The sequence below is a fragment of the Phyllostomus discolor genome, chromosome X (assembly GCF_004126475.2).
Source record: "Phyllostomus discolor isolate MPI-MPIP mPhyDis1 chromosome X, mPhyDis1.pri.v3, whole genome shotgun sequence".
Lineage (NCBI taxonomy): Eukaryota > Metazoa > Chordata > Mammalia > Chiroptera > Phyllostomidae > Phyllostomus > Phyllostomus discolor.
In genome coordinates this window covers 60,001,665-60,021,059 of record NC_050198.1, presented here as the reverse complement: position 1 = coordinate 60,021,059, position 19,395 = coordinate 60,001,665, and the positions used below count along the sequence as shown (strand labels likewise).

Here is a 19,395-nt window from a genome sequence, read left to right as displayed (position 1 = left end):
GGTGATTCCCGAGTTTAAGCCAAGAGTTGTTCACATGACTGACATCTCACATGACGTAGCTGCTCACGTGATCACTCGCTTACGTGAGCAGAAGTAGTTCTGGTCGCCGTTTACCGTCTTGCTATAGCCGTTTGAGGGAAGAAGGAGGAACATCATCTGGCACTGTTAGAGGTTGGTGTGTAGGGTGGGAACTGGGGACCCAGGGATGGTGATGATGAAGATGAAAGCGGGGTCCGTGGGCCGATTTCGCTTTTCTCGCTCCTTGCTTTTCCCCCTTCCCCGCCCCCCACTCTCCCATCTCAGTGCCGGGAAGCCGCCTTTGCTGCGCCTGGTGGGGAAATGGTGGACGTTTGTGACTGTGTCTGGTTTTCGTGTATCTCTGTCTGGGTGGGTCTCAGGAGACCCTTAAGAGAAACCTTAAGACGAAAAACGTTTAAAAACTACGTCCGTGGATTAGGAAAAACATGTTGAGACTAGTGGTCTGAGTGCTGGTCCATCCTTTCAGGTACTCAGTCTCCACTGCCTGATTGTCTGCCTGTAGGGAGAGGCGCCAAGTCAGTTTTACATGTAAAATCACGTCTAGGTAAATATTACATGCCTGACGGAGGTGCCCAATAAATATTTTCACTGAGATGAATATTTAAATAACATTTATTTTTCTACTTATAACAGCAGTTTACTGGTTAAATTTAGAACATTCAAAAAATAATAACACTCTATGTTTTTAAAAATATAGTCATAATTAATCACCCAGAGTTAACTACTCAGCATTATGGTGTATAAAAAGTATGTATATAACACGCATATAAGTAGACAAATTCTTAACACAAATGGAATCCTGGTTCCTTCTTCAGCCAGCGGAGAGAAGTGGCCTTCTCAGGAGATAGAGTAATGAAGCAGAACTTCCCTGCCACTACAGAGAGGATGTTTAGGCCCAGAGTACTGCAGGGACATTAAAAGAGGCGGGTCATCCAAGAGCTAAGACAGGCAAAAAATTAGTCTGAAACTCTATCGCTCCGATCTGAAGATGGTTTATAGGAAGACTCTATCACTGTATATGCAGTGTGAAAGTCATATAATGGGCAGTTAGTCTTTGTTGAATTGAATCCTCTGTCATTTTATGGCAGTTAGTACACTGTGCTTTCTAAGAGGCCCACTGTTCCTACACTGTGTCAAATAAGCTACCCACATACCAAATTAGAAACTTTTATAAAATTTGCTAGCAAACCCTAAAAAAGCAAACATTTTAACTTATGTGTTATTTTTGCTGAAATAAAATTAATTACTCTGTACAAAATTAAGAATGCACCTAAAATTTTAAATAAAATTGAAAAAGTGTAAACCGACCAGTGAAAAACCACTATTAACATTTGACACCTTCTCCATGCATATATTTTTCCTAACATTGTTTTTTAAATTCCAATTGCAGTGATTTTTAAAAATTAAACCTATGTAGTAGTATATAGGGTAAAAAGTGAAAATCCACTTCACTCTTTGGACTTTCCAGTTGTTTTCTCAAAAAAAAAATTGTATTATATGTTTCCAGATCTTACTATATGCATGGATGCTTGTGTATAAGTAGGGCCATACTATACATATTTTTTCATTTAATATGTTATGGAAATCCTAGGTCAGGGTATATCTTTTTTAAAAGCTTTGTAGCTCTCCATTTTAAGGGTAAAGTATAATTCATTCAGCTATCCCCCTATTGATGGATAGTTAGGCTTCTAATTTTCTACAATTGCTGACAATGCTGCAATGAACATTTGTGAGTATTTCAGTTGACCAGGTTCTGGAAGGAATTCCAGCAGGGTTAAAGAATACATGTTTTTCACATAGTTGAGATTATAAAGTAGCTGTGATCTTGGGTCACTTAAGATTATAGGCATAAGTAATTCATGTTATTAAATATTTTTATGATTTTTAAAAATTAAGTGTGTAATATTCTTTTATTTTTTATCCTCACCCAAAGACATATTTTCATTGCTTTTAGAGAGAGAGGAAGACAGAGAGACAGAGACAGAGAGAGAGACAGAGAGAGAGAGAGAGAGAGAAACACCGATTGGTTGCCTCCTGTATGCTCTGAGACCAGGTATCATACATACCTGGACCAGGGATTGAGCCCTAAACCTAGGTATGTGCAGTGACCGGGAATCAAACCTGGAACCTTTGGGTGTACGGGACAATGCTCCAACTAACTGAGCTACACCGGCCAGGGTTTTGTCTTTCTTTAATAAAATACCTTTCAATGAGTATATAGCTCCATAAATCTTTGTCTGAATTTCATATCATTTCCTTAGAGCACATAAACTGAAGTTGATCTACTGTATCAAAAGACATGATATATATTTCCAAATTGCTTTTCAGAAATACTGTACCAACTTTCATTCTTCTGGGTTTGTGTTAGTTTGTGAACCCTGAATATAAGCATTGATTTATCCTCACTGTTTAGTTTTCACTATCTTGACAGGTGAAAAGTGGCAATTGGTTCTGGTTTTAACATGCATTTCTAGTAATTGATGAGGTTTGAACATTTCTCAGACTCTTCTCCTGTATCCTCATGTATCTATTCTCCTGTTTGTTACTAAGTCCCACAGTCCACTGCTTAGAATGCCTAGATAACATCTTTCCTCCTTTTAAAAAAACTGTTGTTGCCTTAGGTAAGGGATGTCAGACTTATTTTCACCAGAGGCCATATCAACCTCGGGTTTGCCTTCAAAGGGATGAATGTAATTTTAGGACTGTATAAATGTAAATACTCCTTAACATTTAAGTGAGAGCTCCACACAGCTGCAGGGTAGAAACAAGGTGCAGCCAGATAAAACAAGGTGGAGGGCAAGATTTGGCCTGCGGGCCTTTTGTTTGTCACCTGTCCCTTAGGTGAATCCTTAACTTATCTCTAGGAGATCAGGGTTCTAAATGATCTTGCTAATGTCACCTCAACCCCCTCTATTTGAGTGCCACACTGTTGCCAGGGTGATCTATCTGAAAGGCTTCTGAAAATGTCAGTTTCTTCCCCTCACTCCAGGTAGCTCTCCTGTTAAAGGCCCTTAGGTTTTGTCTATCAAATCAGGCCTTTGGGATTTGATCTTTATCTTGCTAGCTTCATCTACCGCCTTGCCTCTTCCCGTTTTATATTCCATCATACTTAAAAAATTTTATGGACCCCTGAACCAGTTAGTCTGTTTCATTTAACCATTCTGTGCCAACTGATAGCATTGACCAACTATGCCCTGCTTTAATGCCACCCTTTCAGCCTACACAGAATTCTGTCATAGCAGAGAAAATGTTTACTTGCCCTTTTGTTTTCAGTAAAGACATACAGTGCTCCCATAGGACCATAAATCCTTTTTGGGTTTATTGATCCTTATATGCCAGGGCCAAATACTGGGCCTGGCAACTGAAAAATGTAAAATGAATGCATGAATTTCCCACAATGTCTTTTTTCCATTTATCTCTTAGGCCTCGATATTCCCCTGATTTTATTAACTTACGTGAGTTCTTTATATAAGGGTATTAATGCATTTGTTACAGGTATCTTCTCAAGTGTATTATTTGTGTTCTGTTTAATATTTTGATGGAATGAAGTTTTTATGTAATCATATATAGTCATTCTTTATTTTGTTCCCATCTTCCACTGATTGTGTTGATGTTAATTTTTACTGTTTTTTCTTTTGACTGTGGTGTTACAATAATATATGGTCAATGTAGAAATCTTAGAACATACTGAAATTTCCAAAGAAAACATTCCCTGAAACAAAAAGCTTTCATAATTCTACCACCCAGAAATAACCACCATTAATGGTATCCAACACATAATAGGTACCAAGTAAATAATTGTTGAATGAATTAGAAATTTGTTGCAGTCTTTTTGTTTATGAATATCTTACCAAAAAACAGCTATCAGTGTATTTGAATTTTATATTAATAGTTTGCTTTTTTTCCTCTTACTATATTGTGAACATTGTTCCATGATGATAGTGTTCTCATTTTTTTCAGCTACACTGTATTTGCGTTGAGCTGAGCTTGCCACCAAGAGCCTACAGCCACCATGATGCTGGGCACAGAAGGCAGGGAGGGTTTCGTGGTGAAGGTCAGGGGCCTACCCTGGTCCTGCTCTGCTGATGAAGTGATGCGCTTCTTCTCCGATTGCAAAATCCAAAATGGCACATCAGGTATCCGTTTCATCTACACCAGAGAAGGCAGACCAAGTGGTGAAGCATTTGTCGAACTTGAATCAGAAGATGAAGTGAAATTGGCTTTGAAGAAGGACAGAGAAACCATGGGACACAGATATGTTGAAGTATTCAAGTCCAATAGTGTTGAAATGGATTGGGTATTGAAGCATACAGGTCCGAATAGTCCTGATACTGCCAATGATGGCTTCGTCCGTCTTCGAGGACTCCCGTTTGGCTGTAGCAAGGAGGAGATTGTTCAGTTTTTTTCAGGGCTGGAAATTGTGCCAAATGGGATGACACTGCCGGTGGACTTTCAGGGGCGGAGCACAGGGGAGGCCTTTGTGCAGTTTGCTTCACAGGAGATAGCTGAAAAGGCCTTAAAGAAACACAAGGAAAGAATAGGGCACAGGTATATTGAAATCTTTAAGAGTAGCCGAGCTGAAGTCCGAACCCACTATGACCCCCCTCGGAAGCTCATGGCTATGCAACGGCCAGGTCCCTATGATAGGCCAGGGGCTGGCAGAGGGTATAATAGTATTGGAAGGGGGACTGGGTTTGAAAGGATGAGGCGGGGTGCCTATGGTGGAGGGTATGGAGGCTATGATGATTATGGTGGCTATAATGATGGCTATGGCTTTGGGTCTGATAGATTTGGAAGAGATCTCAATTACTGTTTTTCAGGAATGTCTGATCATAGATATGGAGATGGTGGATCCAGTTTCCAAAGCACCACAGGGCACTGTGTACACATGAGGGGATTACCTTACAGAGCTACTGAAAATGATATTTACAATTTTTTCTCACCTCTTAACCCCATGAGAGTACACATTGAAATTGGACCTGATGGCAGAGTTACTGGTGAGGCAGATGTTGAATTTGCTACTCATGAAGATGCTGTGGCAGCTATGGCAAAAGACAAGGCTAATATGCAACACAGATATGTGGAGCTCTTCTTAAATTCTACTGCAGGAACAAGTGGTGGGGCTTATGATCACAGCTATGTAGAGCTCTTTTTGAATTCTACAGCAGGGGCAAGTGGTGGTGCTTATGGTAGCCAAATGATGGGAGGGATGGGCTTATCCAACCAGTCTAGTTATGGGGGTCCTGCTAGCCAGCAGCTGAGTGGTGGTTACGGGGGCGGTTATGGTGGTCAGAGCAGTATGAGTGGATATGACCAAGTTCTGCAGGAAAACTCCAGTGACTATCAGTCAAACCTTGCATAGGTAGAGAAGAAGCGCTAAACAGCTACTATAGAAACAAAAGCTGTTCATTTATGGGAGTTGAATAGAATGGGAGGGCTGTCTAGCATATCCAAATATGACTGGTAAATGGGAAATACTGATTGCGATCACTCTTGGTCAGCTTGCTTTCTTTTTTCTTTTCTGTCTTTCTTTACTCTTATTTTTTTTAAGAACAAACATTAACACTTGTATTACAGGCTTGTGACTTATGCTTACTGTAAAATGGAAGGCAAGGTTGTTTTCAGACTGCAGGCTCAGTAATTTTGAACACTGAAACATTCGTGTAGGATGTAATAACAGTTCAGTATTGATCATAACTGTTAAAACAATTTCCATCTTTCCTCAAGTTAGTTATGTTATAGGAGTGTACCTAAGCAGTAAGCATATTTAGGTTAAAGCAGTTTCACTTATGTTAAATGTTGCTGTTATACCACAATACATTGAAAACTTGGATGCATGTTGAGAAACATGCTTTTCTGTAAAACTCTAATATAGGCGCTCTGTCTACGATTCAAAGTGAAAACATTTGGCATGTTTGTTAATTCTAGTTTTTTGGTTTATTATCCTGTAGGGCACGTGAGTGTATACTTTAACTTTTTTTTTTTTTAAGATCTGGGAAAATTTTGAGATGTAACACCACACCAATCAGTGCTTTAGGAGTTGGGTATGTCATTTGTATAAAATTTTGAAGCTTTGATTTAAGTCTTTCCTTGTATTGTGATTTCCATTAGATGTATTGTACTAAGTGAAACTTGTTAAATAAATCTTCCTTTTAAAAACTGGAAAAAAATCTTCTACAGCTTGATTTTTATTATGTTCTGTCATATGAGCCATTTTTTCCACAGTCCTCTGCTGTTGAAGTTTTAAATTGTTTTGAGTTTTTTAGTTATTATAAACACACATTAACATCTTCATAATTCTTGCATATATCATTAATTATTCTTAAGGTATATTCCTAAAAGTATGCTGAGTCAAAGGTACACACATTTGAGAAGCTTTTGATTTGTACTACTGGGAAGATCATGGTACTTTTTGTTGCCATCAGAAGTGTGTGTTTTTTGCTCTGGCTGGTGTGGCTCAGTGGATTGAGCTCTGGCCTATGAACCACAGGGTCGCCGATTTGGTTCCTAGCTAGGGCACCACACATTGATGTTTCTCTCCCTCTCTTTCTCCTTCCTTTCTCTAAAAATAAAATCTTTTTTTAGAAAGTGTGTGTTTTTAACTTTTATCCCCATAGCCTTCTCAATCATGCACATTATTCTGGATCTTAGCTGACTTGTTAGTTGAAAAATGGTATTCTATTGTTATTTTAATTTGTGTTTCGTTGATGAATGTTGAGGTGTAGCAACTTTCTGTTTGCTTCTAAACTTACCACCATGTCCCCAGGACTATTGGGCTACCCTGGAGACTACTTTATCAACACAGCATCCTGCAAAATCCAAAGAAGCAAAAGCAAATAATGTTCTTCCTTTTGTTTAACCATAAATGGGAAAATTTAAGGCACCTTTATATGGTTTGAAAACATAGGTCTGTGTTATAGAAATAATCGTCTCCTCCATAAATTAATAGTCTAAACACCCTTTAAGGTTTTTTAGAGCATTTAAACCTTAAACCAGTGGTTCTTGAACTTAAGCATGTACCAGAATCCTCTGCAGGACCTGTTAAATTGATTTCAGGACCCCATTCCTAGAGTTTCTGGATTTCTGTAGTTGTAATGGCTGAGATTTTGCCAATGATGCAGTTTTCACAACCATGTTTTGCAACCCATGATAGCTCTCTAAAAGGCTTATTTGAACCCTAATACAGCAACTTTTAAGAGGTAGCTTCCTTCATGATCCCTGATTGCCTCCCTTTCTGTTAAAGTATACTTTGCATATGCTTAACAATATCTGTGATATCTGCGTTATCTTAAATTTTTGCCCACATCATAGTAGCCAGTAAAAATTACACCTTTTTAAAAATAAATTTTATTTATTTTTAGGAAGAGGGAAAACGAGAGGGAGAAAAACATCAATGTATGGTTGCCTCTCACACTTCCCAAAATGGGCGTGTGCCCTGACTGGGGATCAAACTAGCGACCCCTTAGTTTGCAGGCCAGCACTCAATCCACTGAACCACACCAGCCATTGCAAAAAAGAATTATATATATATATATATACCTTTTGATGATCTTTTTTAAAAGTACATTTTAAAAAGATTTTATTTATTTTTAGAGAGGGAAGGGAGGGATATAGAGAAAGAGAAACGTCAATGTGCAATTGCTGGGGGTCATGGCCCGCAACCCAGGCATGTACCCTGTCTGGGAATCAAACCTGTGACACTTTGGTTTGTAGCCTGCGCTTAATCCACTGAGCTACACTAGCCAGGGCTAATGATCTTAAGGCCTGAATACCCTCATGTCAGTACCAGCTGTGCCTGAACTTCTACAGATCTCTCTGTATATCTGATCAGACTGGAAATGGATTGGTATCCATGGTATGTTTAGAGCTTGGGACTCAGAGAAAAACTTGGAGATGGGGAGCAAATACCAAATTGGTATTATCTGATTCCATTTTATTCAAGGACATTTTTTATTGAGCACCATTTCTAGAAAATCATTTGCACTGAGGATACAAGCTGGAGTTGATTTAAGATTCTTATGACTTCTAATTTCTGTCACAGCTGCAAAAGAGTAAGAAATCCACTTTGACTCATACCATAATGAGCCAGTCATTACCTTCATCTTTCAAGCCCTTCAGGAAGCCTTTCTCAGAAGGTTCACAAGTAAGTTTTTTTTTTGCTTCCCAGGCTGCTCAGTTAAATTTCCAGAACGTTCTCTGTTCTCTATGAGCAAAGATTCTTCAGTTAGACACTAGATGTCACCAAATCTCAGGATAGGATTGTCTTTGAGCATGACAGCTTAGGTGTTTGCTTCCTCTGCAGGATAAGAAAACTCAAAAGTGGCAGGACTGGGTGAAAAAGGTGAAGGGATGAAGCCACACAGAAACAAAACAATAACAACAAATCCCTTATATACACAGATGACAGTGTGATAATTACCAGAGGGAAAGGGGTGTGGGAGGTAGAAGAGGGTAAAAAGGGGTACATGGTGATGGAAGACTTGACTTGGACTAGTGAACACACAACATAATATGCAGATGATGTGTTGTAGAATTTTACATCTCAAACCAATATAATTTTATGTTATGTTACATGTCACCCCAATAAATTCAATAAAAAAGTAAAAAAAAGAGCTTAAGGAGGTGATCATAAAAGAGAGACCCTGAGGAAGATCAGTGGTCAGCACTAGAAGTGTGCAAAGGAAAGGGACTGCAGTACCTGTCCGGATAGCACAGAGGTTCATATGTGTGCGTGACAGACAATTCCTACACCATTGTCTGTGTCCAGGAATTATATATATATATATATATATATATATATATATATATATATATATATATATATTCTTTGATCCCTTCACCTTCTTTCAACAAGTTTTAGGAGAAGAAGGGCAAAAGAGAAACATTGATGTGAGAGAGCATTGATCAGTTGCTTCTCAGCACCCTGGCTGAGGGATCCAGCACCCAGACTGGGGATCTTGACTGGGGATCTAACCCACAACCTAGGTATGTGCCCTGATGGGGAATTGAACCTGCAACATTTTGGTTACAGAATGATTCTTCAACAAACTGAGCTGCACCAGCCAGAGCCATAAGGTGTTTTCTTTTTTTAAGATAATGAAAGTGTCCTAAACTTAGATTGTTGCAATGGTTTACACAAGTCTATAAATTTACTAAAAACATTGAATTATGCAGTTAAAAATGAGTGAACTTTATAAATATAAATTATATATTAAAGAGGCACTTACAAATGCCTATGGAATAATAAGTAAAGAATAATGGAGATACACAATATAATTTGGGGGGAGACTAGCCGGATAAATGTCCTAAGGAAATGATAAAAACTCTCTCCTTGACCAAACTTGAGACAGGTTCTTCTAAGACCCCTTTCAATTAGGCCTCACCCTTAGGCCCTGTTGTCCATGTGTCCAGCCAAGTTTTAGCAATAATTTTTCTAAGTCCTCTCCTACACTCAATAGTTGATCACCTTGGCCTGCCTTTACCAAGAATCCTGTTAAGTTGGTTTAGCAAGAATACCTATCCTTGGTGTGTCCTCTTAGTAATTTTCTATCCACTGACCCCCTCACTCTGTTCCTTGGTTATAAAACCCAACTTCTCTTTTTTTGTATTTGAAGTTGAGCCCAGTTTTACACTGAAGTATCTTTTCCCCTATTGTAATAGTACTGAATAACATCTGTCTTTACTGCTTTTAACTATTGCCTGTCTCTATTTCTCCTTGACAGAAGGCACTTTCAGACAGTGCTTATGGTAGTTCACATTCATCTGGCCTGCTGGGGGTGGCAATAATTTTTTTAAAGATCACTGAAAGGTGCCTACTCATTCATACATTCATTCATTTACACAATGCTTATCAAGTGCCTACTTATTGCCAAGCACTGCCCTGGGTGCTGAGGAAATAGATGTGAGCAAAAACCATCTATAAGGTCTCAGTCCTCATGGAGCTCATACTCTAGTGGGGGAGCCCAATAGCAAGCAAATAGCCATACAAGTGTGCACTTGCAATAAGGACAAGTACTAGGGAGAAGGGGTTCACAGTTCTATAAAAACCTGTGAAATAGGGAGACTTGACTAGTCAAGGTAGTCAGGAATTCTGCCCTGAGACGATGACTATTAAGCTGAGAGGTAAGAAAAATTAAAGGCTTGTTAGGTTGGAGATGGGGCCTGGGGGAAAGGACTTAACGCTATGTGTTCAGAGATAGCATAGTGAGTAAAAAGGGTTGAGAGAATGCCAGTACTGCTGGAGTTCAAAAGGCAGTGAGAGAGCAATGTGGTAGGAGTTGAGGGTGTGCTGTTATATAGGGGTCAGGACATGTAGACTGTCATGACAGTGACTGTCAACAGAAGCCAGCTTAAGCTGTTTTGTCTATATTCTAAGAGACACTGGCAGCCATGTGTGCATGTGTGGGTAGTGGTAGTGGTGGTAATGGATTGGATTTGTCTTTTGAAAATACCACCCTGGCTACAGTGTGGACATGGAACTGGGAAGGGGTCAAACTGTGTTGGGGAGTCCTATTATGAATCATTACAACAACCTAGGGTAGAAGTGGTGGCCGATTGGACTAGGCTAGTGGTGGTTTGGATGGAGAGAATTGGTGTATTTTAGAGTTACATAGGAAGTAAGATCTACAGGAATTAGAAATGGATTGGAATTGGGAGTGAGGGAGAGTGAGTGTTCAAGGATGACTTCTCATTTTCTGGCTTGTACAACTGGATGTTTGGGGGTGCTGCTCAGTGACACAGAATACCAAGTTTAAGGATGAAAATTGTGAGATGGTCTTAGACAGGTTTTGTGTAGATGCCTTTGAGAACACCAAGAAAGCCATTTACATAGTTCAGTGGGTGGATCTGCAGCTTGGAATAGGATTCTAGCCTGGAGATATGAATTGTTAGCTCTATGCCCATAGGTGGTCATTGAAGCCATGTACGGGGATAATGCTGTCCAGGTCACAAAAGTATCAGAGGGAGAATGTAGGAGAACACAGGAAGTAACCTTAAGAAACTCCAGGATTTAATGTGATGTGGAGAAGGATCAACCTGAAAAGGAGATGGGAAGAACAGACCGGGAGGTTTAAAAGAATGTTAGAATGACTTGTGTCATTGAAGGCAAAGGAGGAGATTGTTTCAAGAAGTAGAGAGTGGACTGTCAACAGTGTCCATTGGTGTTGAGGGTCAAATAACTGTAGACTGGAAAAATATGTGTTGCACCTACAAATATGGAGGTCATTGGTGACCTTAGCTAGATTTATTTTCACAGAATGACAGAGCCCAAATCTGTATTGCAGTGTGGTTAGCTGGGAGGGGGGAAGTTAAGGTGGTAGAAATAGAGTATAGGCACCTATTTGAAACAGTTTGGCTGAGAAAGGCACAAAAATGCCAGCATTATAGCAGGAGTTTCATTAGTGGTCCAGGCAGGCATTGATTTTTATTTTTAATTATTAATTGAATTTATTGAGGGTGACATTGGTTAATAAAATTATATAGGTTTCAGGTGTACAATTCTATAATACATCAACTTTATATTGTATTGTGTGTTTAGTACTCCAAGTCAAGTCTCCTTCCATCACCATGTATTCCTCCTATACCTTCTTCTACCTCCACTCAGAGAAACCTTTTTAAAAAACATCTACCTATGTAGCCAAATCAAGATATAGAGCATTTCTATCACCTCAAAACTTCACCTCAGGCCCCTTATCATTTAATCCCCACCCTCCAAGGTAACCACTAATCTGATTACTATAAATATGCATTAATTTGCATTTCCTAGAATGTTATACAAATGAAAGAATACAATATGTACTCTTTTTTTCTTTTGGTTTGGCTTTATTCAGGCAGCATAATTATTTTGCATCTTATTTTTTTATTGCTAAGTCATATTTGATTGTATGGATATATCACAGTTTGCTTATCCACTTATTTGTTTATACACATTAATGTTATCTCCAATTTGGGGCAACTATGAATACAGTTGCTATGAATATTCATGTACAAGTCTTTGTATACATATAGGCTTTCATTTCTCTTGGGTATATACCTAAAAATGGAATTGTTGGATCACAGAGTAAACACATATTTAACTATAATAGATTCAAAAGCACTGAATCTTAGATCTCTGTCCTTTGCCTAGCCTGGATTTTTATTTGGAGAAAGTAAATTATTTTTCTCCACAAAATGAAAGTTATATATACTCTCTGTAGAAAACTGGAAAATACAGGAAAGGAGAAAAAAGGGGTAATTATGCCAAGATGACCTCCATATTTCTAAGTGTACCCCAGTCTCAAATAAACTCTCTCCTTCCTGGAAATCATTGTTGTCTTGTTGCTGACTTGAGAATGCAGAATCACAGCTACAGAATTTCTGGAAAATTAACTGAAGAGACAGTCAAGAATAAAATCAATTTACAAATCCATGTAGATGCTCTCTATGAAAGATTCAGGGCTCAGTATACTACAAGGCTGTTTGGACAGAGCCTCCCTAGTCAGGCCCAGAAAATCAAACAGCTCCATGGTCTCTGCTAGCCTTCCTGAGCTTCTTACAAGATGGCACAGGGGGCAAAGGAATACACAATTCACTTTCCTTATGTCCTGGTAACTGAGCCTGTGTCTATAAGAAAAAAACTGGCCTGGCTGGTGTGGCTCAGTGGATTGAGTGTTGGCCTGTGAACCAAAGGGTCACTGGTTTGATTCCTAGTCAGGGCACATTCCTAGGTTGCGGGCCAAGTCTCAAGTAGGGGGTGCATGAGAGGCAAACACACACTGATGTTTCTCTCCCTCTTTCTCCCTCCCTTCTCCTCTGTCTAAAAATAAATAAATAAAATCTTTAAAAAATCACTTAGTTGCATGTTGACATGTGCCACATCCATATAATACAGTGCACTATTAAATGTGTTTGTGTAGACCTATATGAGCAATACAAAAGTGTGATCAGGACCTATTTTGAGGACATATCTCAGTGTAGTGGTTAAGACCATGGGCCTTGGAGACAGACTATCTGGGTTTGATACCTGGTTCCATCCCTGGCTCTCTGACCTTAAACATGTGACATTGTTTTGCAGTTCCCCCCATTTCATAATCTGTGAAAAGGGAGGCATTGATGCAGACATCGGCCCGCAGTGTTGGAGGCGTTGTGGATGGATGAGGCACGAGAAAAATTCACATGGACTACCAAGTCCTGTGGAGGAAAAGGGATGGCACAGCTACCTTCTCAAGGGGAGGGTGCCTTGGAGTGGCCTGGCCACTCTCTCAAGAGGAGAGCACCCCGATCCTTCCCTTGACAGGTTTTTATTGGGATCAATTTCCACAGGAATACAGGTAAAGCTCATTAATCATTGTCAGGCAGTAAGGATCAAACAACAGATAACATACAAAGAACTCTGAGGGTCTATTCTAAGTCAGGGTCTATTAGTTAAAGGGCTACAAAACTTTGGGAAGCAAACTCATTTCCTGCTTGGACCTTTATCATTTAATTAAGAGCATTCTTAGCAAAGCAGGTCTCACAGGAATTTATGTATTGTTTCTCAGGCCTGATACCTGGGGAGCCTGCCTTTTCCATCACAGGGCTGCACAGCCCTCTGTCATTATTTCAGGCTTAAGTCAGGCAGGGGAAGTAAGACAGCCAAGAGATTAGGAGATTTCCTACAGACAGAATGAGGACTCAGGCTTTGTCAAAGCCAAGGGGTGAGGAGGGGAAGATGGCAGTGTTGTAGGAGGGAGCATATTCCCCTTCCACAAAGCACAGGAGAGAAACTGGCTGATCTGCGGAGGAACAGAACAAGGGGCCAAGGATATCACAACATTTATGAAAACAGGACATCAAAAAATTTTTTAAATATATTTTATTGATTATGCTATTACAGTTGTCCCATTTTCCCCGCTTCACTCCCCTCCACCCTGTACACCCTCTCCCACCCATGTTCCCCCCTTTAGTTCATGTCCATGTGTCATACTTATGAGTTCTTTAGCTTCTACATTTCCCGTACTATTCTTGCCCTCCCCCTATCTATTTTCAGCCTACATTCTATGCTACTTATTCTCTGTACCTTTTCCCCCTCTCTCCTCCTCCCACTCCCCTGTTGCTAACCCTCCATGTGATCTCCATTTCTGTGGATCTCTTCCTGTTCTAGTTGTTTGTTTAGTTTCTTTTGGTTTTGCTTTAGGTGTGGTTGTTAATAATTGTGAGCTTGCTGTCCTTTTACTATACATGTTTTTTCCTTATCTTCTTTTCTTAGATAAGTCCCTTTAACATTTCATAAAATAAGGGCTTGGTGGTGATGAACTCCTTTAACTTGACCTTATCTGAGAAGCACTTTATCTGCCCTTCCATTCTAAATGAGAGCTTTACTGGATAGAGCAATCTGGGGCGTAGGTCCTTGTCTTTCATGACTTGGAATATTTTTTTCCAGCCCCTTCTTGCCTGTAAGGTCTCTTTTGAGAAATCAGCTGACAGTCTGATGGGAACTCCTTTGTAGGTGACTGTCCCCTTATCTCTTGCTGCTTCTACGATTCTCTCCTTCGTTTTTACCTTGGCTAATGTAATTATGATATGCCTTGGTGTGTTTCTTCTTGGGTCCAACTTCTTTGGGGCTCTCTGAGCTTCCTGGATTTCTTGGAAGACTATTTCCATTGCCAGATTGGGGAAGTTCTCCTTAATTATTTGTTCAAATACGTGCTCAATCTGTTGCTTTTACCCTTCCCCTTCTGGTACCCCTATAATTCGGATGTTGGAATGTTTAAAGATGTCCTTGAGGTTCCTAAGCTTCTCCTCGTTTTTTTGAATTCTTATTTCTTCATGCTTTCCTGCCTGGTTGTTTCTATCTTCCTTCTGGTTCACTGTATTGTTTTGAGACCCAGTTTCCTTCCCTTCACTATTGGCTCTCCTCCGTGTATCTTCCTTCATTTCTTTTATGGTGACCTGCATCTTTTCATCTAATTTGTGCCCCAAATCAACCAATTCCATGAGGTTTCTGATCACCAGTGTTTTGAACTGTGCATCTGATAGATTGGCTATTTCTTGGTCGCTCAAAAGGATGAGTCCTGGGGGACTGATCTGTTCTTCTGTTGGAAACATATCTCTCCCTTTCTCTCCTTTTTTTTTCCAGTCTGGTCGCTCTTGTTACCGTGAGGGGTGGAGCCTTAGGTGTTTACCTGGGCTGGGCACCGCAGTCCTAGATTGTGACGTTGTATGTGGGGATGGGTGCGGGCTCCGGAGGGAACAATGGCGGTAGTTCCGTTCTCCCAGGAACACAGTCCCTTCTCTGGGATCCTGGGTTGCATGTTCTGCCCTGGTCCACAACTGCTGCTTCACTGGGTCTGCCAGCCTTTGCTTGTGCACTCACACCACTGTGATCTTGCGCTCCCTGGATGGCTCATGTGCTGAGTTCGTGCCCAGTTCTCGCCCAGTTCGTGCTGAGTTCTCCCCAATCACTGCGCACTGCTGCTGACCCGCGCCCGCCTGGCTCCGCCCTGCCTACCTGTCTGGATGAACAGGTCTACTTCAACTTCTTGGCTGTCCGACTTCCATTCAGATAAATTCTCTGTCAGTTCTGTGTGTTATTCTGGCTCTAAATTGTTGTTGTTCTAATCTTGCTTGTGCGTGGAGGTACGGTGTGTCCACCTATGCCTCCATCTTGCCGTAAGTCTAGGACATCAAAAATTATAGCGGACATTGAAAAACCAGACGCTAAGGAGACTGCTTCAGGATAATAAGGGTCCAGGGATCAGCGCAGGGGCCAGGGAGGTTGCAACCCCCAGGCCTGGTGCTCCCAGGTTTGCCTCAGGGCACCCAGGAGAGCAGAGTCACTGCTCCCTCCCGGGACAATAAGGATTGAGCAGCACCAAGGGAGGCCTTGTTGCTTGAAGACACAGAGAGAGGAGTGAGACTGAGAGACAATCACACAGGGACTGTGAGCACCCACCCATAGCCCTAGGAAGAGTAAGTGTGCCAGCCACCGTGACCAAGGGTGGCCTGGCCACGCGCCTGTGCCCCCAACCTGGTGAGAGTGTGGTTCTGTGGAAGACCCAGAGCTCACAACTCTGAACAAGGAAAGGGCATGGGCATTTGCAGGTTTCTGGAGCCTGTGGTGGTGAACTCGGGGAAGCACGAGCCCCTTTGGGATTCCTGACTCTCACACTGTGAACCTGGAAAAGACGAGGCACTTTGTGGGTTCCTGGAGCCCAAAGCGGGAAAATTGGGGGAAGGGAGCAACCCCTTACAATCCCTGGAGCTTACACGGTGAACCCGGGAAAGATGCCAGTGTCTTGTGGGTGGTGAAACAGGGGGAAGGGCACGACCCCTTGTGATCCTGGGAGCTTACGCCGTGAACCCAAAGCATCATATCAGCTCTGGGGAGAGTGCGAGGCTAGCTCTGGGGACAGTACACCAGAGACTGACTGAGTTCTGACTGGGAAGGGTGAAAAGCATTCCAATCACCACTCTGCCTGCTGAAGCCAGCAAGACCAGAAAAACTGGTTTAACCAGTTAGAAACCAACAAGAGTTTTTGTTTGTTTGTTTGTTTGTTTGTTTTTGGCTGTTGTTTGATTGTTTGATTTTATCTTGTTTTTTTTAAGTGACTTTTTATTTTTTAATTCTTATTATTTTTATATCTCTCAATTCCTTAGTTTTTCTTCCTTTCATGATAGTACTATTCCTTCCACTCCAAATTTATTTCTCCTGTATTCCATCTTCTGCTTTTTTTCCTTTTATTTTGAGCCTGCAAGTTACTGCAAATTTGTATTATCTTTTTTTCATTTTTATGACATTTTCTGTTTAATAGTATTTTGGTATTATTTTTCTTTCTGTATAATCTTCTTGGCTTGGCTGGTTATACTGTCATTTGATAGGTTTCCCCTGTTAAATCATTCACAGTATGTTACTAATTTACTGTCCTTGATTTGTGTTCCATTAGTACACCACACAAGGTTGTGTACTCCTTATTCTTGTTATCTAGATCTCATAGATTCTGCCACATGATTGTTGCTTAAATATTACTGTGAATAAGACCAATTTCATACAATTGTAATTACTACACAACACCCCAGCCAGATCTCATCCCACTTTGCAATTTCTTGAACTCTATTATTGTAGGGGTTATCTCTATTCTTTTACACACTACTCCTATGTACTATTCTTTATCCCCCCACACCTCAGAATCTGACCTCCCACAGCCTCACAGCTTTCTAGATTCAACTAACAATCCTTTCATCCCCAATAAGAGTCTTATCTTCTTTCCATCCTTTCTAAAACGTGGCTAGTGGGGTTGAAGATCATGGTTAACACTATAAGTAGCCAAAGGATCTCCCATCTCTTCTCTACTGGCTGCTACTGTAAATATCATAGAATACTGTCTTGCTGTCTTAAACCATTTTGCCTTACTCCTCCAACTGATCACAAAAAAGAGTAGGGGGAAGCTGTGAACATCAGGATACCCGAAGGAGACTGCACCCCTGAATCTCACAGGTATTCTACCACAGAAGTTCACACCATAAACACAGGGAACCAGAACAGATCAATTTAAGAAACAGAGGCTAACAAGAAGAGTCTCACGAACAATGAGAAGACAAAGAAACAGTCCCGAAATGAAGGGAAAGGAGGAAGCCTCAGAAAGAATGCTAAATGAAATACAGGGAACTCAACTATCAGATATTCAGTTCAAAACAATGATTATCAGGAAGCTTAATGAGATCACAATGAGCTACCAGAAACTAGAGGGAAGCTACAATGATCTCACTGCAAACTATATAAACACGAAAAAGGAAATAGAAACTATTAACAATGGCCAAGAGTAAATGAAGAATACAATTTCTGAACTGAAGAACACAGGAGAAGGAATCAAAAGCAGGATTGATGAAACAGAAGATCGGATCAGTGAACTGGAAGACAAACTAGCAAAAAAGCACCCAGAAAGAGCAAGAAAAGGAAAAGAGGCTCAGAGAGAATGAAGAGGGATTAAGAAAAATGCAAGACAATATGAAATGTAATAACTGTATAATATGGTTACCAGAAGGAGAAGAAGAAGAGCAAGGGATAGAAAACCTATTTGAAAAAGTAATGATGAAAAACGTCCCTAATTTGATCAGAGAAAAAGTCAAAAAAATCCAGGAAACACAGAGAGTCCCAATCAAGAGGAACACAAAGAGGCCCACCTCAAGACACATCATAATTAAAATGGCAAAATTTCAAGACAAGAGAGAATCTTAAAGGCAGGGTGAAACAGGAATTAACATACAAGGGGGGCCCAATAAAGCTAACAGCTGACTTCTGAATGGAAACACTCCAAGCCAGAAGAGAATGGCAAGAAATATTCCAAGTAATGAGAACCAGAGGCCTGCAACCAAGGCTACTTTAGCTAGGAATGCTCTCAATCAAGATAGAAGGGCAAATAAGAAGTTTCCCAGACAAAAGAAGTCCAAAAGAATACACCTCGACCAAACCAGCTCTGCAAGAGATGCTAAAGGAACTGCTCTAAGGAAAGGAAGGGAAAGAGAGAGTGTGAGAGGAACACAGGTACATAAATGGCAATGAATAAGTACCTATCAATAATAACCTTAAAAAATAAATGGATTAAGTGCTCCAGCCAAAAAACATAGAATAGCTGAATGGATAAGAAAACATGACCCACACATATGCTGCCTACAAGAGACCCATCTCAGGACAAAAGACCTGCACAGGCTGAAAGTGAAGGGCTGGAAGCAAATTTTCCAAGCAAATGGACAAGAGAAAAAAGCGGGGGTAGCAACTCATATCAGGCAAAATAGACTTCCAAAAAAGGGCCATAAAGAGAGACCCAGAAGGTCACTTCATAATACTCAAGGCAAGAATTTACCAAGAAGCCATAAATATTGTAAATATATATGCACCCAACATAGGAGCACCCAAATACATAAAAAAAAAAATCTTAGAGGACTTCAAGAAAGATATTGACAGCAACACAATTATAGTAAGGGATTTTAATACCCCACTGTCAAAAATGGACAGACCTTCCAAACAAAATATCAACAAAGGTATTATGGCATTGAACAATACCCTAGATGAAATGGGCTTTACTGATATATACAGAACACTCCATCCCAAAGAAGCTAAAAACAGGTTCTTTTGAAATGCACACGGAACAATTTCAAAGATTGACCACATGATAGGACACAAAAGAAGCCTCAACAATTTAAAAAAAATTGAAATAATACCAAGCATTTTCTCGGATCACAAGGGACTGAAGCTAGAAACCAACCCTAAGGCAAAAAACCCAAAACACTCAAAATCATGGAGATTAAATAGCATGCTATTAAATAATGAATGGGTAAAGAATGATATTAAGAAAGAAATCAAAAGGTTTCTGGAAAAAAATGAAAATGAACTCACAACAA

The 19,395-nt window shown here is 40.3% G+C and overlaps 1 protein-coding gene across 1 annotated transcript; it reads left to right on the top strand.

The window, feature by feature from the left end:
* The first annotated feature begins 48 nt into the window (after positions 1-48).
* HNRNPH2 (heterogeneous nuclear ribonucleoprotein H2) lies at positions 49-6,209 on the top strand. The gene is made up of 2 exons (XM_028522415.2): positions 49-171; positions 4,000-6,209. The coding sequence occupies exon 2, from the start codon at positions 4,052-4,054 to the stop codon at positions 5,399-5,401; it is 1,350 nt and encodes a 449-aa protein (XP_028378216.1). The 5' UTR covers positions 49-171; positions 4,000-4,051; the 3' UTR covers positions 5,402-6,209.
* Positions 6,210-19,395: the final 13,186 nt, after the last annotated feature.

Bases quoted from the DNA above. Each gene is read 5' to 3' on its own strand.
- HNRNPH2 (XM_028522415.2), top strand. From the start codon at position 4,052: ATGATGCTGGGCACAGAAGGCAGGGAGGGTTTCGTGGTGAAGGTCAGG.